The sequence below is a fragment of the Trichoderma asperellum genome, chromosome 5 (assembly GCF_020647865.1).
Source record: "Trichoderma asperellum chromosome 5, complete sequence".
NCBI classification, from domain to species: Eukaryota; Fungi; Ascomycota; class Sordariomycetes; order Hypocreales; family Hypocreaceae; genus Trichoderma; species Trichoderma asperellum.
In genome coordinates this window covers 3,690,386-3,715,215 of record NC_089419.1, presented here as the reverse complement: position 1 = coordinate 3,715,215, position 24,830 = coordinate 3,690,386, and the positions used below count along the sequence as shown (strand labels likewise).

At 51.2% G+C, this 24,830-nt stretch overlaps 8 protein-coding genes across 8 annotated transcripts; 5 read left to right on the top strand and 3 right to left on the bottom strand.

Moving 5' to 3' along the window:
* Positions 1-871: 871 nt before the first annotated feature.
* Positions 872-1,777, bottom strand: TrAFT101_009350 (uncharacterized protein; the record flags this gene model as incomplete). The annotated part of the gene is made up of 1 exon (XM_024910362.2): positions 872-1,777. One exon carries the CDS (start codon positions 1,775-1,777, stop codon positions 872-874), a length of 906 nt encoding a protein of 301 aa, XP_024755289.2.
* A 1,426-nt stretch (positions 1,778-3,203) lies between these two features.
* On the top strand, positions 3,204-6,019 carry TrAFT101_009349 (uncharacterized protein). Its single transcript, XM_024904613.2, has 4 exons — positions 3,204-3,620; positions 3,700-4,175; positions 4,247-5,211; positions 5,299-6,019. Exons 2-4 carry the CDS (start codon positions 4,146-4,148, stop codon positions 5,753-5,755), a joined length of 1,452 nt encoding a protein of 483 aa, XP_024755290.1. The 5' UTR covers positions 3,204-3,620; positions 3,700-4,145; the 3' UTR covers positions 5,756-6,019.
* A 685-nt stretch (positions 6,020-6,704) lies between these two features.
* Positions 6,705-7,227, top strand: TrAFT101_009348 (uncharacterized protein; the record flags this gene model as incomplete). The annotated part of the gene is made up of 3 exons (XM_024909050.2): positions 6,705-6,810; positions 6,892-6,990; positions 7,061-7,227. 3 exons carry the CDS (start codon positions 6,705-6,707, stop codon positions 7,225-7,227), a joined length of 372 nt encoding a protein of 123 aa, XP_024755291.2.
* Positions 7,228-7,442: 215 nt separating this feature from the next.
* Positions 7,443-8,887, bottom strand: TrAFT101_009347 (uncharacterized protein). The gene has a single exon (XM_024909051.2). The coding sequence runs from the start codon at positions 8,801-8,803 to the stop codon at positions 7,652-7,654; it is 1,152 nt and encodes a 383-aa protein (XP_024755292.1). The 5' UTR covers positions 8,804-8,887; the 3' UTR covers positions 7,443-7,651.
* A 1,131-nt stretch (positions 8,888-10,018) lies between these two features.
* Positions 10,019-11,038, top strand: TrAFT101_009346 (uncharacterized protein). The gene is made up of 2 exons (XM_024907120.2): positions 10,019-10,291; positions 10,355-11,038. Exons 1-2 carry the CDS (start codon positions 10,223-10,225, stop codon positions 10,991-10,993), a joined length of 708 nt encoding a protein of 235 aa, XP_024755293.1. The 5' UTR covers positions 10,019-10,222; the 3' UTR covers positions 10,994-11,038.
* A 1,233-nt stretch (positions 11,039-12,271) lies between these two features.
* Positions 12,272-15,209, top strand: AGL2 (Alpha-glucosidase 2). The gene is made up of 3 exons (XM_024902164.2): positions 12,272-12,758; positions 12,854-13,463; positions 13,531-15,209. Exons 1-3 carry the CDS (start codon positions 12,674-12,676, stop codon positions 15,077-15,079), a joined length of 2,244 nt encoding a protein of 747 aa, XP_024755294.1. The 5' UTR covers positions 12,272-12,673; the 3' UTR covers positions 15,080-15,209.
* Positions 15,210-16,610: 1,401 nt separating this feature from the next.
* On the top strand, positions 16,611-20,820 carry TrAFT101_009344 (uncharacterized protein). Its single transcript, XM_024907121.2, has 4 exons — positions 16,611-18,093; positions 18,234-18,956; positions 19,042-19,153; positions 19,214-20,820. Exons 1-4 carry the CDS (start codon positions 17,374-17,376, stop codon positions 19,918-19,920), a joined length of 2,262 nt encoding a protein of 753 aa, XP_024755296.1. The 5' UTR covers positions 16,611-17,373; the 3' UTR covers positions 19,921-20,820.
* An 83-nt stretch (positions 20,821-20,903) lies between these two features.
* On the bottom strand, positions 20,904-22,725 carry TrAFT101_009343 (uncharacterized protein). Its single transcript, XM_066128622.1, has 3 exons — positions 22,317-22,725; positions 21,565-22,242; positions 20,904-21,487 (listed from the first exon to the last, which is right to left on the bottom strand). The coding sequence occupies exons 1-3, from the start codon at positions 22,622-22,624 to the stop codon at positions 21,127-21,129; spliced, it is 1,347 nt and encodes a 448-aa protein (XP_065984742.1). The 5' UTR covers positions 22,625-22,725; the 3' UTR covers positions 20,904-21,126.
* Positions 22,726-24,830: the final 2,105 nt, after the last annotated feature.

The window sequence follows — 24,830 nt, the reverse complement described above, 5'->3', positions numbered from 1 at the left end:
GAGACCTAGACGGCCTGGGCCGATGATTTGCCGGCTTATCGGGATTTTGGCTGGCGAAGGGCGATTTTTTTTACAGTTTGATTGACGTGACGTGGGATGACGCACGTGATTGTGGTTCCGCAGTTGCGCGTGTGCTGCACAGAATAGGTACAGTACAACGAGATAAGGTGCCTGTGAACGTGAATGGATGAGCTACTAATATGGGGCACAGCAGATACCAGCGTGAGGTGATGTAGATCGCGACAGTGCAGTAGCAGACACCAAACATGGCTGTTCTATTGAGATGACGAAATTAATCTACAGTGTCTTATGAACAGAACATCAAATAGTCTTTCAATTGTAAACTTTCATATTAATCGCCCAGAATCGGTTTCTATATCGCCATGCATCATCGTCAATCTGTATAGTAAGTAGTATAATAGGTATCCATTCCGCTTCTACTCTTTCTGGCGTCATCTCGTAACGCACTCATCCATCCATCCATCCATTCTTTCAGCCTCCATTTCCATAACATGCGATAGGAATAGCAGCATCTTTTTTCTAGTTTCTTGTAATAATGCGCTGTGCAAATGTGAAGGAGAAAGAAAAAAGGTCTAGTGTCTCGCTCATGGACCAAGCTGCTGCGGTATCGCCATCCCTGCGCCCACTCTGCCGTTTTGTCTCTTTTTGTAAAAGCAACGCCATGTATCTCCAAACCAAAGCCTCTTCCAAAACAATTTTTTTTAATACGTGTGTATGTTTGCGAAAAATCGGAGAAAAGGAGTGAAGAGTTGTATGTAGTGTAAGCTGAAGGCCAAACAGGTACTTCAAAGCAAGTCTGAACAAAATGATGATTATAATCGCGACAAAAAAACAACAACGCATGAGATAATCATGATGCTTTTGCGGCGTCCAGTCGCTTGAGCACCTCTTGGGTTCGTCTAACGAGTTCTTTTCGCTTCTGTCGAATCTCATCGATACCCTCAGTCTCTACGCCATCTAATTTCAAAATGACTTGCTGCAACACAGTTTCGGATATTTTCCTGTGCTCGTCCTCGCGCTTCTTGGGGTCTTTGGGGGGCGCGTCGATGTAGTCCAAGCATAGGGGGAGCCATTTCGACCGGAATTCGTCTTCAATCTCATCCAACTTCTTCGAAGCAGCATTGATGACAGCGCCGTTTGCCGCATCGCCGGTTGATCCGCTGTCGAGAGGGCTGGTCGGGGATCCAGGATCATTCTTGTCAGATTTCCTCTTGCTTCCCTTCTTCTTCTTCTTGGATTTCGAGGACTTTGTGTCATTTCGAACAGGCTCGTCCACAATAATCATTTCGTCATCCGATCGACCGCTGTTTTCATCATCCACTTCGGGTATGACGGCCATGAGCTCGCTCTTATTCTTGACTCCATATTCGCGAATTGGGGCAGACGACTCCTTCAGCTGCTTGCCCTTGTAGAGGAGCTTGATGCGACGGGTTGTGCGTGATGACAGGTCCATTAAGATGCCGATGCGATCCCGCACATCCTTGACGTATAGTTTGCCATCGCCGATCGAGTAGGCAGGGAAGTGTGCCGGATACGTCACACCCTTATTCTTGATCAGCAAGATGTCATCTTCAGGCTCCGAAGGTCCCCTGGATCGCGGCCGAGGAAAGTAGCGGGTATCGGCGTAATCAACCCTGGGATCGTCCAAGTCCTGGGCGGGAATGTAGCTGAAATCTTCGTTTGTAATGTCCGGCACGCCTCCTGGCATAGCGCCGAAGCTCTGCTCGCGGTTGAGCGACCAGCCGAATCGCGACATGGTGATGGGAAGGGCCACGAGGGCGGCGAGGCCACTGTAGACGTATGTGGGCGGGACACCCAGGGTCCCCGAGATGTAGTCGCTCGACTCCTGGAAGGCGGCCGAGAGGTTGGTGAGTGTACCGTTGAGGTAGTTGGCGATGAAGTGTTGCAAGGCACCAGAAGATGCCACGACGGGCTCGCTGGAATCCACCTTGGCGTCTTGGGTATCAAGGTGGCCCTGACGGAGGACACCTTACCAGCTAGGAAAAGAGAGGGGGAGAGGGGGGAGAAGAAAGGAAAAAGACGGTTGTCTGGCCGGGATTCGCGCTCTCCCTCTGTGTGAGTTTTCTTTTTGTTCAGTATGCAGCACGAACGAGTAGAGATTGATCGCGGGGTCGTGTCGTGGGGCGGAAAGCAAGGCTGAGCAGAAGCTAAAACCTGCGAGGCGGATTGTCTCGTGGGAGGCTACGATTGGGTCGATTGGCAGCAGGCAAATAACTGGGCGAGGCCAGCAGGGCGCAGATTGGCCACAGGAACCAGCGACGATCACGGCCCTAGCCGAAACGACTGACTGGGTGTGTCTCGGAGACGCCAGAAGCGCCGTGAGGCTGTTGGCTCGGAACAAGCTGTGCGCCGACGCGGCGAGAGCGACGAGCTATTCGCTGCTGTTGGATCCAGCACAGCCCAGCAGCGGTCCTCGCGATGGCGACTAGTGGGATTCGGGCAAGGCCAGGCCGTGGTGTCGTGCCAGCGATGCGGGCGAGATGGATTGGATGCGACGATGGATGGTGTATGTATGGGCGAAAAATATGGGACGCTTGGTTTTTCTCTGGGCTCCAACTTTTACTGGATGCAAGCGACAATTGGAGAACTGGCGGGGCTCTTCTGGGGGGCTCTGGGGCATTCGAACAGCACTTGGGGCCGAGCTGGAGGTGCTAGGGGGCCTATAGCTGGCTGACGCATAGCGCTCTGGGTATAGGAAGTTTGTACGAAGAACATGACGGGAAGCTTCCGGGCAATGGTCAAGGCCGATATTGAACCTGACTCTCCAAAACTGCACCATGTAATCGGCAGCCAGACAGGCACATGGCCCTTGCAGGACTTGGAATTGAGCCCCAAACTCCAATATCTCGAGCGTCCATATGATGGTGGCCGACTTGAAACAGCTTGCCCTGCTGATGATGCCCCCTTACACAACACTGCAGGTGCCATCATGGCATCCATCAGGTCTCGATACTGCCAAGGTATTGGCAAGGAAGCGTTCGTATATTCGTATGCTATACCTTTTTTAGTGTGCAGCTGCTGCTCAGCCGTATTCACATGTCCAGCCAATGTGCGGCATCTCATAAATAATCGTAATAGAAATAAGATGCCTTGGCCGCTAGCTTTTGTATACGTGTATGGAGGATCGACAACGCTCAAAAGCCGAGAATCACATCCGACGCAACGGTCCTGCCGCTCCCCTCCGCAGCAGCGCCGCTTTGTGTTGCTTCTATCCTGTAATATTGCTCCTCTGCCAAGTTCTCTGCCATCGCGCTGGGGGTTGCGTCTCAGCCTCTTACCCCAGAAACCTGCGTCTCTAGACTCAAAAGGGCAGAGTCCCAGGTTCCCCGCGAAGATGGTTGGCAGCCACGAAGCCCCCCGGGCAAACGCCGCCTCTCGTGTACAGTTTCCAGTGCTAATATTGATGCCATTACTACTCTATCTGTAATCTGCGGGGGCTGTGCTGGGGTCTGCCGTTGGCTGCTCCCGGGGTCATGGCTTTCAGTGCTTGACTCGAAGCAGTCACAGTTCACTCGCTAGCAGACTCTAAGAGTTGCTAAAACGGACCTTGATATCGGCAATGGGGAGGAGGTGTTTTGGTAAGTATTCGTGCCACTGTGTCATCCGAAATATACAACGAAACAGATTACTGCAAAATGCCAACATTATACTTCTTAGAGAATGCTGAGTCGTGATATCACACTGTGCTGCTGTATCATCAAGATTCGACTAATGTCCCTGAGACAGTGGGGGCGACTTGGCGCTACAGTCTACCTATATCTTGATTCAACAATTCCCAGCTGGCCGTGTAGTGTAGTTGAGCTGGGCCCCAGCCCATGTCAATAGCCGATTTACACGAGTGATGGAGCTACACGCAGCAAAGCATATGAAACGTGCGTCGAAATGGGGGTTGTCTTGAGCTAAAAGTCTACATGGACGAATATCATACCGAGAGCGGAGAGTATGTGCATGTCGAGGGGATGGGGGTACATGTAGATGCGTAGGTATATATACCAGCTCGTGGTGTAACCATTCCAGAGTATATCTCGACTCCTCATCTCTCTCAATACCCTCCAAGAAGCTAAAGCTGCTCTCCTTGCTTAACAAGATTGACACTCTTCAAAATGACTGTCAAGCGAACACTTGATATCACGGTATGCTTGAGACTATGATGGCAGATGAATAAGCAATCCAACAACTGGCTAACTTCACTTCATGTTATCAGACTTACAAAGGCAACATTATAAATGGCGAGTTCGTGGCAACGGCAGAGACTCGACGCGCAATAGATCCCGCCACCGAAGAACCGTTATTTGCCGCCCCCCTCGCAACAAAAGAAGATCTCGATAATGCAATCAAGCACGCTCGCAATGCCTTCAAGACGTGGTCGAAAACAACGTTTGATGAGCGCTCCAAGCTCATGCTCGCCTACGCCGATGCGATAGAGGCTCATCGTGAAGAACTCGAGAAGCTCGATACGTTGGAGTCTGGAAAGCCTCTCCTCGTCTCCAAGAGGGAGTTTGATAACGTGCTGGAATGGCTGCGGACCTTTGCCACCATGGAGCTCAAGGACGAGGTCCTTGACGAGAACGACGAGCGCACCATCTACGGAACGTACAACCCCGTGGGTGTCGTCGCCGCCATTGTGCCCTGGAACTGGCCCGCCCTTCTCGGCCTGGGCAAGGTTGGACCTGCGCTGATGACTGGAAACACCGTCATCATGAAGCCCTCGCCCTACACGCCTTACACAGACCTGAAGCTGGGCGAGTTGGCAATGTCCATCTACCCACCAGGCGTCTTTCAAGTCCTCAGCGGCGATGATGCCCTCGGCCCCTGGATAACAGAGCACCCGGGCGTCGACGCCGTCACCTTCACCGGCTCGGTTCGCACCGGCAAGCTCGTTGCCGCAAGCTGCGCAAAGACATTGAAGCGATGCGTCCTCGAGCTAGGCGGCAACGACGCCCTCATCGTCTGCCAGGACGTAGACATCCCCAAGTGTCTGCCCAAGATTGCCACGCTCTCGTTTATCAATGCGGGACAGATTTGCATGCTCGCGAAGCGCATCTATGTGCACGAAGCCATATACGACCAGTTCAAGGAGGCTCTGGTCCAGTTTACCAAGGAGCATGTCAAGAATGGCGGCGGACTAGAGCCTGGCGTCATGGTCGGGCCAGTCCAGAATAAGATGCAGTGAGTTGCCCACGCACTTGTCCCCTGATTTAAAATAGCGATGATGGATTTCCGGCTTTGCTGACTTTTTTTTTTTTTTTTCCCAAGGTATGAACTTCTCAAGGACATGTATCAAGACGTCAAGGACTGCGGATATCAAGTCGCCCTCGGCGGAAGCATCCCCAACTCAAACAAGGGCTACTTCGCCGAGCCCACCATTGTCGACAACCCGCCCGACAACGCGCGCATCGTCGTCGAAGAGCCCTTTGGCCCCATCGTGCCGATCCAGAAGTGGTCCTCAGACGACGAGGTCGTCGAGCGCGCAAACAGCCTCAGGCTCGGCTTGGGAGCGTCGGTCTGGGCCAAGGACCTAGTGCGTGCCGAGAAGATGGGGCGCCAGCTCACGGCGGGAAGCGTCTGGATAAACTCGCATTTCGACGTGGCACCGGATGTCCCGTTTGGAGGCACCAAAGAGAGCGGAATTGGAAGAGAATGGGGGTTGGAAGGGTTCAAGGAGTTTACAGACCGGACGAGTCTGTGGGTGTGGAAGAAGATTTTCGACTAACGATGTGGTGATGTAGTCTATTTGGCGAGTTCTATGCAAAAAAACTACTATGCTAGTATGTAATTAGTTATAGCGGGTTGATGGCAAGTGTTCTGTTCATACATCTACGCTGGCATCAGTTCTCACGGAGCTGTATGGCAATGAGCAAAGTGATGATTACATGTAAATGAATGCCAGGCTAGCAGTCGATAACAATCAACAACGAGTTTGAAATAATGACGATTTAATTCCAGCCGAAGCCGAAGCCGACAATGATGTCGGTGTAGATGCCATCAGCAGCTTTATTATCCAAGCAACTTGGACCGAGTTGGGCCGAAGCAGGCGAAACATCAATGTGGGCTATTCGCGGTCGGGCACAGCGCCTGTTGCCCGAGTTGGCAATTGTCCCAACTGGGCAATAAGCGCGGGTACATGTACATGTACTCTTGCGCGGTGCATCCCCAGACATGGACGGGCTTCTACAGCCATTTCGCTGCAGAATCCCCAACATGAGATGGAATAGCGCTGTGGCTGCTCTTTCACAGCATCATAAGATACCCACACGCGCGCGCGCCTACATCATGAGCTCGTCTTGTTATACAGCCATGATCAAACGGGGGCGCCTCCTGCGAATCGTGCGCCACCCCGCCGGGGCCAACGCCTTTGGAATCAAGCCAATCCAGGACCACGACCCTGATTAGTATTTTACAAATCCAAACCGGGCCCCCCTCGGCTGACTGATGCACAATTTTTAGTGGCTGCAGTTCGTCATTCTCGCAGGCGGTGGTAAATCTCACAGGAGCCCGCCGCATCACATCATCTTGGCCGAATCGCGCCCCCAAACCGAACTCGTCCAGATTCGATTACACACTACTGCAACTCTATAGCAACATACACACATATATATCTCTCACACTCCTTTGCTACCCCAATTTTACTCCCTCTTCCAACATCCAATCCACCCACATCCATGAACTTTGTTCGATCCTTTTTTACATCTGCAGTCAGATTCAGCCCCGAAACAAAAATGGCCAACGTCGAGGAAGTCCAGCGAATTATCAAGAAGAACAACGTCGGTATGTTTGCGACCCCTCGACACTCTAAAAATACGCGCTCCACCTCAGTGCGAGTCCTCGGCTAATGGTTAAAACACACAGTTGTCTTCTCCAAGACGTGGTGCCCCTACTGCAAGGCCGCCAAGGCTGCCCTCAACGAGGCCAAGGCTAACTACGAAGTCGTCGAGCTGGACAACCGAAGTATGTTTGCTTTTTCCAAATGCTTCATGTATCCAAAGAAAGAATAACGCTTCTAACCACCGCATCACAGAGGACGGCGACGACCTCCAGGACGCCCTTCTCGAGATCTCGGGCCAGCGATCCGTCCCCAACATCTTCTTCGCCGAGCAGCACGTTGGTGGAAACTCTGACCTGCAGCAGCTCGTCAAGAACGGCACCCTCCAGAGCCGTCTCCAAGAGGCCGGCGCATATGCGTAAGCAATAAGCTTGGAGGAGAAAAGAAGAAGACTGTGTTTTTGGGCTGACGGCATCATGTGTTTTTGCTGTTTGGCGTTGAATAGAGAAGAGGATAAATCAAAGCTATAATAGATGGGCCCTACACTCTACGCAAAGAAGATGCGGATTGTGTCGGTTAGAATGCAGTGTGGAGGTTTTTTTTTTCGGCGATACTCCAGACTTGGATAGAGTATAGAGTTGTCATCTTGTCAATTTTTTTTTTTACTTTGGCTACAATATAAAATATTTCATCCATCACACGCACTTCGCCTGATGAGTTGCGCTTTCTTTCTTTTGGCAAGTGAATGCGGCCTTGATATGCCTCCAGCCGCTTGTATAATACATGAATGTGTTTCCCCTCCACCTTGTAGCAATCAATATTGCACGATAATACTAATACTACCGTCTATACAACTTGCGTTGCTACCGTCCCAATCGGCCTCTCTACAAACTCCATAACGCCCTCAATGATGCTCTCCCGTGCCGGCTCTGAAGCAACCTTGCTGCCGGCAAGATAGTTCAGCCACAACAACCGCGATAGCCTCTCCTCGTCAAACGTGCCCATAACCTCTCTCTTAGGATTATTTCCCTGGTCAGGGTTATAGAGCACCGACAGTAGACCATTTTCGTCGCGACACAGCAGCAACTCCTGTTTCTTCTGCACGGTGCCTCGGTTGAAGAGTGTCTTAAATTTCCTCATGGCAACGCCAAAGGCGTCGTCGTTGTACGCCGCATTGCGCTGCGACCGCGCGGCAATAGCACGCACGAAGCCGTCGCGCAAGTGCGGGAAGTCGGTATCCTTGACTGGGATGATGCGGAAGATGCTGCGACAGCCGGCCTCTCTCAACAGAGTGTCCCATGTCTCTTCGCCTTCCACCGCATCCCTAAGGGCCTTTCGCAAGGCATCTTTCTCAGCGGGTATCAGTGTCGTGGCGGTGGGGTTGATCTTCTTGACCAGATACTGCTGCAGCTTCGCAATGTCCTGCGTCGCAACGTAGAATCCCGTCATGTAGACCTGGATGCTGAGAAAGGTCACGGTGCGCACACCCAAGCCGACAAGTGTAAATTCGTCGCCCTCTTTGTCCGATATGCTCGCCGCAACCGAGTTCCGGTCTTTCGACGTGGGCAGCTTGACGTTGATGGTCCGAGGGAACGCAGGCACCACGCTGTTCCCCGTGGGGACAATCACTCTCCCTTCTTCATCGTGCACAACTATTTTCCTCTTCTCTCCAGCTTCCGTCTTGAACGTCTCGGTGGGAATTGCCGGTGCATCGCATTTGACTGCAATCTTCTGCTTCTGCTTCTCGCTCTGTTCCCCAAGCGCCTGCTTCAGCTTCCATGCCGTGTAGATGAAGGAGATGAGACCGGCCGTAGCTCCTGAAGCGAGAAATATCGTGCGGTGGCGCTCGTAATCACGTCGCTGGGAATTGAGCCTGTTGAGATCGAAGTCTTGCGATGCGCGGGTCGAGCCTTTGCCGGAGAAGAGGCTGCGGCGGAGGCATTGCTGGCACCGGGGCGAGGACCGCAGCACCGGCCGGAGGGCTGTTGGACGGAGCATGGCGGAGCAGCGAATTGTCGAACTGATACTGCCAATGGACCGACTCAATTCATTGGCAAATGAAGCTCTTCGGAAACGGGCGCAAGGTGGCGTGATGCCGGATCTGAGAAGGAATTGGAGATTGGAACCGCCGTGCCCCACGTGATGTGACATCACTCGGGCCATAGTCATGTCCGAGGCTACCCTGGATTTTGGACGAATTTCAACATTTGCTTCTTTCGATACACATATATAGTAAGGACATAGGATAAAATTTTATGTTTTATTCTTATCTAGAGATGGATTGTGACAAACTTTCCCTTCCGTAATAGAAGTGGTTGTTGAAAAGCCACTCTACAAAGCACATTGTATTGGCGTGAGAAACGCAACCAAAAGCACTCTAAGAAAGATGCTTTGAAAGAGCTGTCAGCGTACGCTACCAATTCTTTTGCATGATTTGCTATTAGATTCAATATGGTTTGCTTCAATGGTAGAGACAAGTCTTTTTATGGCAGAAAAACAGTATTACAAGTTAGATATCGTACATGATCATTGAATCTCAGCTACAATAACTTCCATCTTGATTGAGGTAACTGTGGCTGAAATGCTACCACCATTAAGCTGCTGCATTAGTCCATGAAGGCAACACATACAAACTCTTGCATGTGATGCTCATTGTTACTAGTTCACGCGAGGCGACCAACCTAGTAGCAGGGCGATCTAGTGACCTGCATTAGGTAGATCCTTATCAAGGGAAAAGGATGCGAGATTGTGCGTTGGTAAGACGAAACCTCATCCCAGGAAGCAAGCACTTATGTCCACCACATAATAAGAGCTCTTTACTTTTACAAATGTTAATAAATCTTTGGACCGTCACGATCATCAGAATGGCCAGCTCTCTAACACACATGCTACAATCAGTAAGACCAAGCTTTGACACACGCTTTCTTCAGACTATGTTCACATATTCACCGTTTTATCCACTCTTGCTAAAGATGAAGTATATTAGACTTCACTTGCCAAAATCTTTTACGCTTTGCCATCTCAACAACTATGAAATCTGCAAATCCATCTGCTGCTATTTTTCGACGGCCCGAGCCGCTGGCTCTTATCGATAACGCGGCCACTTAACTGGCTAGGTCATCTTTGCACGCTGATTGGCCAGCCCCCCTACCGCCAATTGCCTGTCGCCAAAAATCGTCCAAAAGATGCAAGCTGGATAGAACTATTTCACTCTCTTTGTCATCCGCCATTTACTCGCGATCCAGGCTTTGAGTTCTGTGCCGCTCCTTTTAATTCTTTGCAAGGCAGAGCCATCCTCTCCGCCTGGCGTTTTTCTTGGAGCCATAGCTCGGTCGCCGTTGCATTCATTCTTTTCTTGTTCTTTTTCTTTTCCTTTTCCTTTCGTTGTTCTCCGCATTTTCAGTCAGTCGTTTTGCAATGTCCAATTTGCTCCCTGGGCTTCATATGAGCAGAAAAATACCGGGGAATGCACCGATAGAAACAGTCGTAAGTTGGTGTTTGACTTCTTGTTCGATACCTGTTGTGCCATTCTAACTGACCGTTTGACAGCATTTTCGATTCGGCACTCGTCACATCACAGCCATCGGCCAGGCCGCCGACAATTATCATCCAAATGTCCGCCGCTTAAGGATCCAACCGTCGTTGCTCGACCGAGTCGTTAAAGCCATTCTTTATCTTTTCCCCAAATTTGCGCAAGCTTACATGCGAAAATGGTACCCCGAGTGGTATCTGCCTCCGGCCATTGTTCTCAAGTCCCAGAAGCCAGACTGGGAAGAGGAGTTCGACAACGAGCTGGCATCGTACCGAAGCCTACAATCACTTCAGGGAACTGTCATTCCGCGCCACTTTGGGGTCGTCCAGTTTGAAGGGGTGCGAAGCCACCTCATGGCGGACGTTGGCGGAGTGTGCATCCCTTACACGATCGAGACGGCAGAAGAAGCATACACCATTGTTCGAAAACTGATACACGAGTCACTCTCTGCACTTGCTTCAAGAGGCTTTGTGCAAGACGATGTGAAGCTTGACAACTTCCACGTTGTGGGAAGTAGAGTTGTGGTGGTGGATTTGGAGCGCGTAGAGAGGACCAGAAACCCAGATGAGTTGGCCAAATTTGTTGATTCCAGCGTTCAGCTTCTGATGAAGCAATACCGAAACTATCTGGAAAACTTGAGAGCTAGATACCCATGATGCCTGTTATACGTCGGAATGCATAGAGCGGCGTTTTTTTTCTTTTTCTTTCTCATACAGGAGGCATATTGACGACATATCATGATATATTGAACGTTATTTATATACATACACATAAATCGCCGCAGAATGACGACTTTTCACGGCTGCATTTTTGTCGAAAGAGAGAGCTTGTTTGTTATACTTTAAAATTGGAAATGAGGTTCTTCGAGCACTAGTGATCTCTGGACTAAATATCTTTTGAGTTGATAGTGGAGATGTAGACCATAACTCGACGTCATCGTACGATGTATTGAGGAAGACCGAGTCTCATAAGGGCTTACGTTTGCTGTGAAAAGATCCCGGGCTGGCTGAAATCTTTGAGGTTTACTGTGGGGTCTTAAATAGACGCAAGCGTCAGGAGGGCTTAAAAATGCTATGAAGCTAGATACCCAAGGCTCAAGACAAGGCAGACACGAAGTCCTAGAATATATAGATTTGTAGGTCTGTTCTACTCCTGTGATTGCTCACGCTACTATAGATATATATGAGTAGATCTCTACTAAAAGAAGTATAGATTGAGATCATGAACCATTTTGTGTAGTGTAGTATTGCATCCAACCTGCCGTGACATCGTTTGCGAGTGGAAGAGACACAGTCGTATTGATAAGTGCGAGCCAAGTAACAGCGATGTCTATAGAAATAAAGACACCACGTATTTCTGCTTCTTCTTGTAACCCAAATCTATTTATTGATCGATAGATTGGCTGTTATAGTTATTTTTTATATCATTGACCGACTTATACGTTAATAAACTACAAGCGCTCATCAACGGAAATAAGCGACGTTCTATTGGTACGGCTACTTGCTTCAACCCAAAGACAACTACCTAGTACTAGTATCAACTTCACTTGTATGTAGTCTTGAACTTTTTCAAAGACATTTTCCCTTCTAAAACTAAAAATCAATTGATTTTCATTACACCTTCCCGACGGGTATATATTCGGCTTCCTCCAGAGCACATTCAGCATTAGCAGTTGCCATCTGCCGATCACCACCCAGATAGAGTCACATCGGCCCCCCCGTTTTATGGAGTTTTGGCAACAATCGCCCAACAGCCCTTTTCCACTCCCCGCATCGTGCCTGTTACTCCACCGCTCCAATGACCTCATTCGCGCTGGTTTATGGGCCTTGCAGATTTCCCGGAGAAACTGGAGACGATGGCATTGGTGCGCAAAAACAGAGCCCGCGCGGCGTGTTGCTGCTAATTGGACACTTTCTTTTCTTGGTGGAGAAAACAAGCATGAAAGTAGGCATTTTAAGAAGCTTGGGCGAGAGGCTAAGCTAAATGTATAAAGATGCTACTGCTGCTGCTGCTATTATGACAATGTGTGTGGTGGGACCTTCTTGCTCGGCACTCCGCCGGCCTTTGCATGGAGCTGCCTGCCTGCCTGCTTCTTAGGATTTGGACTGAGGATTAGTATACCTTGCACCATGAGAAGAGTGGGATGGCGCGAAGAAGAGGTCCGTATCGTGCCATTGACCCCGACGGAAGGAATGTTGCGGATCTCAGTCGATGATCATCTCCCTGGGTATAAAGATGGCCATGGCTGGGCTTCTCTCGCACATACACTCTCTAGCCTTTGCTGGTGCTGCGTCCAGCATAATAGAACTTGATCCTGGGCTCGGCGGAACTGCACAATGGTTGGGTCTCCATCTCCAAGGCGGTTGGCGGCCGCTCTCACCGTAGCTGCGAGATTGGTTGCGTCGGTTGGTGCAGCAAGTCGTAAGTAAAGCACTCCACGGAACTAAAGCTAGTAGTACTTAGTAAAACTTCAATTGTTTATACGTCTCGATACTAATCTTCTTCGAAATACTTAGCCATCTCGGTCTCTGGCAAGTCCTTTGCTCTCAACGGCGACAACGTCTCATACCGCTTCCACGTCGATGATGACTCCAACGACCTCATTGGCGACCACTTTGGCGGCCCTGCCACCGAAGACGGCGTCTTCCCTCCCATCATTGGCCCCATCCAAGGCTGGGTAGATCTCATCGGCCGGCAGCGTCGTGAGTTCCCCGACCTGGGCCGCGGAGACTTTCGAACTCCCGCGGTGCACATTAAACAGTCGGCGGGCTATACAGTCAGCGAATTCCAATACAAATCACATAGCCTTATCAAGGGCAAGCCCGCGCTGCATGGCCTGCCGTCGACATTTGGCGACGCCGACGACGTGTCTACGCTGGTTGTGCATATGTACGACAACTACAGCTCTGTGGCGGCGGACTTGACATACTCAATCTTCCCCAAGTATGATGCTATCGTGCGTAGCGTCAACATCACCAATAATGGCAAGGGCAATATCACCATTGAGAAACTTGCCAGTCTAAGTGTCGATCTCCCATATGAGGAGTTTGACATGTTGGAGCTGAGAGGTGACTGGGCTCGTGAGGGCAAGCGGCTGCGTCGCAAGGTGGACTACGGTCTTCAGGGGTAGGAAAGGATCTGACTCTGGGATGAAGCTTCTTGTTAGCTAACGTTGGTGCCTCGCCGTGTACAGATTTGGAAGCACGACTGGTTACTCGTCTCACCTACACAACCCTTTCTTCTCGCTCATCACGCCCACGACGACCGAATCACAAGGCGAAGCTTGGGGCTTCTCTCTAGTGTATACAGGCTCATTCTCTGTAGAGGTTGAAAAGGGCTCCCAGGGCCTCACACGCGCTGCCATCGGCGTCAACCCCTATCAGCTGTCGTGGCCACTTGGACCAGGCGAGACTTTTACCACCCCCGAGGCTGTTTCTGTGTTTTCGAACACTGGCGTTGGCGGAATGTCAAGAAAGTTCCACAGCCTCTACCGCGAGCACCTTATCAAGAGCAAATTCGCGACGCAGATGCACCCCGTCCTGCTCAATAGCTGGGAGGGCCTTGGCTTCGACTACAACGATACTACCATATTGCATCTGGCACAAGAGTCTGCCGAACTCGGCGTCAAGCTGTTTGTATTGGACGATGGCTGGTTTGGAGTTAAATATCCCCGCGTCACTGACAACGCTGGCCTCGGAGACTGGGTTGCCAATCCTAAGAGGTTCCCTCAGGGGCTGCCAGATTTCGTCAGCAGCGTGACCAAGCTCAAGGTGGCCAATTCCTCAGACCATCTCCAGTTTGGTCTCTGGTTTGAGCCAGAAATGGTCAACCCCAATTCGAGCTTATATCACGAGCATCCAGACTGGGCAATCCACGCCGGGTCGTATCCACGGACACTGACAAGAAACCAACTCGTCTTGAATGTGGCTCTCCCTGAAGTGCAAGATTTTATCATTGAGTCGCTGTCCAACATCCTCGGCAACGCTAGCATCTCATACGTCAAGTGGGACAACAACCGTGGCATCCACGAAACCCCTTACCCAGGCCTTGACTACGCTTACATGCTAGGCCTTTACCGTGTCTTTGAGACGCTGTCATCCCGATTCCCGAACGTGCGCTGGGAGGGCTGTGCATCCGGCGGAGGCCGTTTTGATCCCGGTGTCTTGCAGTACTTCCCTCACATCTGGACTTCCGATGATACAGACGCAGTCGAGCGTATTGCCATTCAGTTTGGCACCTCGCTTGTCTACCCGCCGTCGGCCATGGGCGCCCACGTCTCTGCGGTGCCCAATGGCCAGACTCAGCGCACAACGCCCATCACTTTCCGCGCACATGTTGCCATGATGGGAGGATCGTTTGGCTTCGAGCTCAACCCGGCCAACATGCCGGATGACGACAAGGCTCAGATCCCCAGCATCATTGCCCTGGCCGAGAAGGTGAATCCCATTGTGGTCAAGGGCGACATGTGGCGATTGAGCCTGCCAGAGGACTCCAACTGGCCGGCTGCGCTGTTCATCTCCGAGGACGGCAGCGAGGCGGTTTTGTTCTATTTCCAGATCAAGGCGAACATCAACAACGCCTGGCCGGTGCTGCGGCTGCAGGGACTGGATGCCTCTGCCTCGTACAAGATTGATGGCAACCAGACGTTTTCGGGGGCGACGCTGATGAATATCGGGCTGCAGTATCAGTTCAATGGCGACTATGACAGCAAGGTGGTGTTTTTGGAAAAGCAGAACAAATAATAAGATGTAGGATTTCTTGTAACTCCCTGCTTGGAGTAATAAATAGTCAACAGCACTAGTAATAGGATATATCGTTTATTATTACCAGACATGCCTATTTCAACTTGTTCGAATGTTTTTTATACACCCCGAATACGGTTTCAAGATTGCCACCAGCTTCCTCAATTCCACTAATAACCACTGGTATTGAAGAATGGTGAAACTGGGAAAGCTAAAAGCTCATTGCGATAGTGATAGTGAAGTGGTGGGTGTATAAAAGGGTAAAAGGGTATGAAAGAATAAACAAGCTACGGTTGGTAAAACACAATAAAACATGAAATCTACGGAGTACATGTATGTGGGTACTACTAGGTAGCAGTATTGGATACAACAACCATGCAACGACTTGACAGCTGAAACGTCCGTTTCTGGCGCTGATTTGTTTCTCTCGTGAAACGCATCTGCGAGCGTTCTTACAGTACAGACTCCACGAGGAGATGAAAGGGTTCACCAAAAGGCTCACAGATGTTAAACATCTCTGCGCGCAATGGTGCTGCTTTTGGCATGTGATGAAGCATTGCATTGGCGTACCTACTAACCTACTAAGGTAGTATGTACATGTAGAGAGTACATGCCACAAGGGTCTATTCTTAGCAGCACGGCCTGAATCTCGAACTTGCCACGGCTCCAGCGCCATATCCATGTCTCAAACCGCAAACACAACACAGGGAGAGTCGGTAATAATAATAAATCTCTCAAACACCATCGAGAAACAGGATCGTGATCATGTGCATGTGCTGCTGCTGCTGCACACGCATAATAGGCATAATAGGTACCGGCACCTGTGATGCAGCTGCATGCCCGCTATCACAACTCAGAACAGCATCACGTGCATGCGGCGGCTACTGGCCGAACCAGTGACATTGAATCAGCGTCAATCTGCCGTCACTGCACCAGCAAAACAAGGTAGCGAGTACCTCTTCCTGGTTGAAGCGCGGGGATGGGGGCCGCTAGCAGCGCAAAGCTGACGCTATTTCTGTCAGGTATCGGAGTACAAGGCGGCGGCGCCGCTGATAGGTCGCCCGGGAGGTACCTCCCACTGCCTTGCTGCACCGAAAGCAATCGTGAGGATGGAGCCCAACCCTGGGACGCAAAAGAAAAAAAAAAGTGAGGATTTTTTGGCGAGGCGAGAGGGGGGCAAGCGAACGAGGTGAGGGAGGAGAGAACAAGGCAAGACTCTGTGCTCTGATTGTGGTTAGAGCAGCTGAATGAGTCGTGAGCTCTGTGTTAAATTGTAGGTATGGAGTGGCGCTACCAAGGTTCCATCTCAAGTTTTGTCTTATTAATCCACCAAGTGTGCTGTTTCACTGTTTGCGGAGCTTCTGCCAGCTGCGGCGCAGTGGAACAGCGCCCTCACAGCGCTGCCTCAGGTGCTGCAGCACCGCTAGCGCACCACTTACAGCGCCCTTATAGCGCCCCGGCGCCCCAATCTCCAGCCCCCACGCGGACCGTCTTGATCTCCGCCTTGGGCTGGGCTTGTGTTCTGCCGCCTTCGACTGCTGACCAGGCCATCACCAGCCTCAACGGGCAGACCAGCCAACCAACCACTTCTCCGGCCAGCAGCAGCAGCAACCACCACACAGACGTGCAGCTGCGCTCCGCCCTTCCAGCGCCTTTTTTCTGCGGTCCAGCACGTTTCTTGACCTGATTTGATTCGATTCCCTTGGAGCGCCGTTACAGCAGCAGCGTCTTTGCGGCAGACACTCACTCGCTCAGCCCGAGCTGAGCTGAAAGACCAGCCAAACAGAAAGCCCGATCGACGTCATCCAACGCTGCGAGCCAGACGCTCTCACTCGTCGCCTGGTGCTGAGCTCTTCCCTCTTCGCTACGGCCGCCGGTGAGACATTCCGACGCACGCCTGAAGTCGGTGTGTCTGGACGTTGTCCCTTCGTGTTCGGACAGGAAAGCCTAAAGAAAGCCTTAAGCCTTGCGACAACCGGACAACCCCCCCTTTACCGCAGCAAGGGCTCCTCCTTCGCCCGTCTGCCTCGTTTTCACCATCGCGACGGCCCCTTTGTTCTATCCTGCGTCGATTCCGTCCATCGCCAGCATCCGCCCGAGAGACGGCGGCCGATCGAAACCCCGCGACTTGTTCCTCTCCCTCTCGGCACCATCGTCAGAAGCAGCAGTACGGCAACCCTCCCTTTGCCTGCTGTTATATGTGCCCAGCGTGCGAATATTGTCTTCCCACAGAATCCGAGCCTGAATTCGGCAGGCACGCGGCCGTCTGCTGCTAAACCCATCAAGAAATAGCCATGGCCACCTTAGAACCCGGTGCCGGCTCGGGAAGGGAGGACTCTCGCTCCTCTTCATCCACAAACTCGCCCGCCCCGGCCGACAACGAAGAGTCCGACTTCTTCCTGGTTGCCAATGACTCCCAGTCCTCCCTTGGCGTGCCCAACTTCCAGGACATGCAAGTCGACGACACCTGCTGGCCGCCGGTCAACAGGCTGCCTAACGAGATCCTTATCGGCGTCTTCTCCAAGCTGGGCTCGACCTCGGACCTGTACCACTGCATGCTCGTCTCCAAGCGATGGGCCAGAAACGCCGTCGACCTGCTATGGCACCGGCCTGCATGCTCCAACTGGGGGAACCACCGCAGCATCTGCCAGACGCTGGGCCTGGAGCAGCCTTACTTCCACTACCGTGATTTCATCAAGCGGCTCAACCTTGCCGCCCTCGCCGATAAGGTCAACGACGGCAGCGTCATGCCTCTCGCCGTTTGCTCCAGGGTGGAGCGCCTGACGCTGACTAACTGTCGCGGCCTGACCGACACAGGCTTGATTGCTCTTGTCGAGAACAGCTCGTCCTTGCTGGCCTTGGACATCTCCAACGATAAGCACATTACTGAGCGATCCATCAACGCCATTGCTAGCCACTGCAAGCGTCTCCAGGGCCTCAACATCTCGGGCTGCGACAACATCTCCAACGACAGCCTGCTTACCCTAGCACAGAACTGCAAGTACATCAAGAGGGTGAGTATATGTACACACACACACACATACACACACACACAATATATATATATATTCGTTCCACTCCTCCCCTGCGAAACCCCCCTTCCTTTCTTGTCACATTCTATGACATGCTGACCCCAATTTCTTGTCTGTTGTAGCTTAAACTAAACGAATGCATCCAACTGCGCGATAATGCAGTGCTCGCCTTTGCCGACAACTGCAGAAACATCCTTGAAATCGATCTTCACCAGTGCGTCCAGATCGGAAATGGCCCCATTACGGCCCTCATGTCCAAGGGACACAGCCTACGCGAGCTCCGGCTCGCTAACTGCGAACTGATCGGCGACGAAGCTTTTCTCTCCCTACCGCCGAATCAACTCTATGAGCACCTGCGGATTCTCGACTTGACCTCCTGCAGTCGCCTCACTGACGCAGCAGTTGCCAAGATTATCGATGCGGCGCCTCGGCTGCGAAACCTGTTGCTCTCCAAGTGCCGGAACATCACAGACGCTGCCATCCACTCCATCTCCAAGCTGGGCAAGAACCTTCACTATGTCCATCTGGGCCACTGCAGCCTAATCACCGACGATGGTGTCAAGCGTCTGGTAACCCACTGCAACCGTATACGGTATATTGACCTGGGATGCTGCACGCTCCTCACTGATGCATCGGTCAAGTGCCTTGCCGGCCTCCCCAAGTTGAAGCGCATAGGCCTGGTAAAATGTAGTAGTATTACAGATGCCTCTGTCCTTGCGCTTGCCGAGGCCGCTCATCGTCCTCGTGTCAGAAGGGATGCCAACGGAATGTTTGCTGGCGGCGAATATTTCTCTCCAAGCTTGGAGCGTGTGCATCTCAGCTACTGTATTAATTTGACTCTCACTGTATGTTTCCTCCTTTGCCCCTTTCAAGCAGCATACTCCATGCGGCAAGAAAATATTTGTATGGTTAAGCTAATGCAAGAGATAGAGCATCATAAGACTCCTCAACTCGTGCCCTCGCCTCACCCATCTCAGCTTGACTGGCGTGGCCGCTTTCCAACGAGACGAGTTCCAACCGTTTTGCAGACAAGCACCAGCAGGTTAGATTTCTCTTCCCTTATTCTCACTGCCAACAACATTTGTGCTTACTTTTTAAACAGAGTTTACACAGCACCAGCGAGACGTTTTCTGTGTCTTTTCTGGAAATATGGTATCCAAGTTCCGCGATTTCTTGAACACATCACCACAGTTTGAAGCTCTCCGAGAGAGCCTCTATCCGAGATATGCCAGCCATATCAGAGCATTTACTGCCCGTCGAATCGGTGCATTCCCCACTACTCTGCAGCCTCCGGAAGGCGAGGCCTTTGACGACGAAATGGCTTTTGAGGACAACGATTTCGAGGGGTTAGATACCGGCGAAATGGTCGTGGATGCCCAGCAAAACCTGCCTTTCCACGTGCAACATCCTCCGGCGTTTCCATCCCTGGATCAAATAGTGCCCCCCATGCCCGGCGTGCCTCCTCCGTTAGAACCGCCAACCGCCACCTCCTCGTCGAACTTCCTCGCCGGCATGCTTAATCGCCCGTTCCAGCCACGGCCAAGTGCGGAAATGGAGCTGCTCCTTTCAGAAAACGATGACTTTGCATTGCCCAGGACATTTCCGTTTGGCAATCCTGCAAACGGGATGGCATCTGGTTCTCAAAGCGCCAATGCCCAGCACGCCAGTGTAGCAGGCTTATCACAACCCTCGGTCTCTCGACAGGGCAATTCACCCGCTGCAGGCTCCTCAGCAGCAGGTGCTAGTACCGTCACCATGCACCAGCCAACGAGAGCGCCGCCAGATGAACAGCAAGGCGAAGCAAACTAAATTCTTTTGGAGTATCTTCTGAAACAATTTTACGATTCGTCATACCTTGAACTCATTGGTTAATGGGTATAGCAGATAGAAGGGGATACAAAAAAAATGTTGAATCGTTAATCCGACCGAGGGAGCACTTTCACCGCTATAACCCCTGAGATTTGAAGCTTCTCTATTCGCAACATACCCCCTTTTTTCACGATGCATGGGAATAGTATTCTACTTTACAGCGCAGCCATGGAGTTTCTTAGTGTTTGGCGTGCATGATGACAGCATGGGTTACGTGGTGCAAAATCGGTCTTGGTTCGGAATTTAATTTACATCAAGCTGTGATACGCTTTCAGATAGGGAGCTCAATCACACATACTCGCATAGGGACACTTCAAATCGGCTACAAGAGCTGATACAAGACGGCTATGCAGCTGTTGCGACTTGATGAGCTACGCTGCTGGGATAGAGGCACCGTGGCATAATTGCCTCTGACAAAGGAGGCAAATGGAGGATTTTTTTTTTTTTTCACTTTTTTTTTTTGACAGGATTATTGTTCTAGGAAGGTTAACACTGATACTGACTCGGCTACGTCGTGTATGAAGAGAGAGAACGGGAGATCTGTGTAGTAAACTACGACGGCTGTGGGAGTGTCGGGAATGAGATACGTTGTCATGCTCGTTTCACTGTCTACCTCTCTCTTTTTTCATTGTATCATGGAATGGATGGATAGGTGAAATGGCACGATGGGAAATAAGGCACATGCATGGGACGAACCTGTGAATAACGGATTCGATGGGCGTGATGGAAAGTGAGAGAGAATGGATCATATTATTAGACGGAGTGATATAGTAATGCGACAATTGATTTTTTTTTCATGTTATACAATGACTGGGGCTGTAGTCAGTTTGTCTAATGCGTGTGAACCGAGAAGTTAGTCTCATGTATATATTTACTGATGCTTGATTTAGGTTGATATGATGTAAGACATTCACGATAGATATGGCACTCTTTATATATATGTATTTATTGCAGATGTACATGTCTAATTGCACAAAACTATAAAGTGCTGTAAAAATGGTATCAATATCATAATTTTCATCCTCCGCCTTACCCGCCAGTTAAAGAAGCAAAATAAATTATGTACTCCCATTCCATATTCCCTATTAAATTTGCAGTGTATATGTTCGAAACAAAACTCCCTTTTCCTCCTCACCCTTTTCTGCCTTAGACCATCCCCACGGGCATCTTCTCGGCAGAGTGCTTCTCCGCCGTGCTCGAGCTGCTGCTCATGACGGCCGGCGTGGAGAGGACCTCGCCGTCCAGGACGTGCCTCCTCATCTCGACGTAGTCGTAGGCGAACTCGCCGAGCTGGCAGTCGTCGACGCCGACGTCCTCGTCCTCGGCGTTGACGCGCAGGGACAGGCCCGGGATGAGGTTCATGAGGAAGAGGATGATGCAGGAGAGGGTGAAGGAGTAGCCGAAGACGGCGCAGACGCCGGCAAGTTGGTTGCCGAGCTGGACCCAGTGGCCGTTGACCCAGCCGATCGGGGGGTAGGAGGAGCCGTCGAGGTCGGCGATGGAGGAGCTAGAGAGAGAGAGAAGTTAGTGATGAATTCCTCTTTTTTTTGTCATAAAATAAGAGAGTTTGGAAAAAAGACTTACGTTCCGAAGATGCCGGTCAAGATGTTACCGACCATTCCACCGATGCCGTGGACGGCGAAAATGTCAAGAGCATCGTCAACGCCAATGAGGAACTTGAGCTTGGTAGCAAAGTTGCAGCAGATGGCGCCAACCATGCCAATGATGAAGCTGGCCCAAGGAGTAACATAACCAGACGCAGGAGTAATCGCCACGAGGCCAGCAATAGCCCCTGAACAGAATCCAATCGTGCTCCATTTCTTCTCCAGACGATAATCCAGCAAGATCCATGTGACGCCACCGACCGAAGCAGCCAAGTTGGTGACGAAGCAGGCCATGATAGCGCGGAGGTTCATGCCCAAGGCCGAGCCACCGTTGAAACCGAACCAGCCGACCCAGAGGAAGACGGTGCCGACGACAACGTTGGTAACGCTGTGTGGGCGGTAGGGCAGACCGCGGTTCTTGTCGTAGCCGGTGCGCTTGCCCAACATGATGCTGTAGGCCAGGGCGCAGGCTCCTGAGGACATGTGGACGGGGCCGCCACCGGCGAAGTCGTAGTTGGGGAGCTTGGCGAGCCAGCCGTTGGCGTTCCAGGTCCAGTAGGCGATGGGGTCGTAGACGACGGTGGACCAGATGAACATGAAGACGATGGCGGGGAGCATGCGGCCGCGATCAGCGACGGCACCGATAGCGAGGGCAGGGCTGTGTGTTTGTTATGTTAGTTGATTTTCAATTTCGGGTTCTCTATTAAAGAGTGTTTTTAAGAGACAACTCACGTAATAGCGGCAAACATGCCCTGGTACAGACAGAACAAGATGTCAGGCAAGTTGGCGGAGCCGTTGGGCTGGGCCAGCGTCTTCATCAAGCCAAACTGTGTGAGATCGCCGAGGAACGCATTTCCAGTTCGTGAGAAGGTGAGTGAGTATCCCCAGAAGAACCACTGGAAGCTGATGACTCCCACGGAGACCATGGAGAGGAGGAGGAGTGAGAGGGCCGACTTGCGGCGGGCAAGACCGCTGTAGTAGAAACCCACGCCGGGAATCATGAGAAGCACAAGGGCAGAGCTGACGGTGATCCATGTCATATGGCCGGTCTATATCATGGGGAGGTTTGTTAGTGTTTGATTTGGCAGATTGTTGTTTATCAAAAGATGAAAGCGTACGTCGTAGAAAATGTTGAGGTCGCTGACTCCGGTCGAGTGGCCGGAGTCTGCCTTCCCTATGGTGCCGTTATAAGGAACGACTGACGCCATGGCGATGTTTCGTTTGTTCAAATCTGATTGCCAATATGGTGTTGTCCAATGTCGGTCTCTTTCCTTGGTGTTTAATCGATTGTAGACTCGCTTTACTCCCAGTGTCAACCACAACTAAGAGAAAGAAAAAGCACCAGAAGGGTGAGAAAGAAATGTAACAACAGGTGATAAAAAGACAGCTGAGATAAGGGGATGGGATGATATATAGTTCCCCCAGTTGTAAGCTCAAGGCACACACACTCAATCCATCAGCTCTGCGCAGGGTCCTTGGGCCCCCCCGACTTATTCCGCATGGCTCTCAGCTCGTATAGATTAGAGTTGTATCACTTGATGAATAGCAGCCCATCAGGATCTAACGGCGTCCCATCCCACGCCGCCATGTAGTATAAAGGGCTGTGAAGCACTAGCTCAATGAGGCCCAATAGTCTCCCACATCAGAAAAGGTACGGCTTGGAATCGGGCTGCGAGTTGCGCCTCTCAAATGAGCTTATCGCCCTTGCAATGCATGGAGACTTATTGGTGCAGCATCTCACAGTAGTGTCCGGGGTTGAAGCCACATAGATAAGTGACACGACTCCCACAGGTCGTCCAGGCTGTCGGTGCCATATTAGGTCGATGCTTATCTGGGAGGCTTATCTCTTGCGTGCCAAGGGCAGGCTGGGTTGGAGTAGGTGAAAAAGTACTAGCTGATGACGGACAATTTTCCCCATTCAACTGTCGGTAATCACTGGAAAGTCTGATAGCCTGAGAACAAATCCTTTCCTCGGGTGATCATGTCTCTTCATAGTATGCAAGCATACTTATTGTATAATGAGTGAAGTATAAGTTGTCGCAAGGAGTGGTGCGCCTTTTGTCTCTCAGATGGCACCCCCTTCTCGATCGGTCACACCAGCTGCAAGGTTACGCGTACCAACAGATGAGATGAGAGACATCTCAAGAGTCTATTCCATGGTATCGAAGAGATATAGATGCGCGAACCTGCAGTGCGATGTTGCATTGCTAGGCCGCACCCCATTATAGCACATCATGAACCTCAGCATGGATAACTCCACCCAGTACCAGGCAAAGCGAGCTATCGCAAAAGGAGGGTACAGAACAGCATCTCATGCACCAGATCTGAGACACACTCAAAAGAGAGATTTGGAATTGCCCCCATAAAAGGCGACTGATAATGAATGCGCATCTCATCTGTGAACCGCAGATAGTCAGAAGGCTTTACGCAAAGCCATTTGTGCTTATCCGCTGTTGTCTTACACACAACATGGTTCTTATCAGTGGCATCAATCCTCAAGCCTCTGCTGTTAGGACCACGGAATCTATTCCCTGTCTGGCGTAGACGCTCACTTAGACGCATGGCACCCCAGCCAGATAATGCCCATGACGCTCCCGTCTGGGGTCGTTGATTGGGCGACATTCCTTATCTCTTGGAGTGGCGCTTGTGGGGGGCGCACTTTGGGCTGGTCTTAGCGTGGTGAAGCTGTGCCTGATGGCTCTCTCAGCTTTGATGCCTCGATATCCCAGGTTCCCCGTACTTTCCGGGTAAACCAAATACTGTTCGGCACAGATAGGAAGCATTGTTAGCCATTTGAACGAAGACGAATAGCGTCCGCCGTCGGGATGAGTAAGGGAGCCTGTAAATGTATAATTCGCTCATGTAGGCGAAGCTGAATCGAGCCGAACCAATTGACTTTGCTTTCACATGCGCGTTGTACGTCTGTTTGTCAATCGTCCCGGATTGTCGGAGCTGTAGCCATAGCCGTGGCGCATCCTCCAAGCCCCCAATATCAACGAATTCTCAGACTGCTTTAAGCACAGAACAGCGATGTTGCGAACACTAGAAAGGCACGGCTTCAAGTTGATATATTCGATAACGAGAACGTGAAAAGAAAAGGCACCGACTTGATGCGAAAAGTTGTTTGGTAGCATAAATTTCACCAATTCCTAGTAGCTTAAACCTTTGCTGAGATTCGGCTATCCCACCTTGGCTGGAGACTCGCCATACTTTATACGGCAGCATACATCATGAAAACAGATGTCC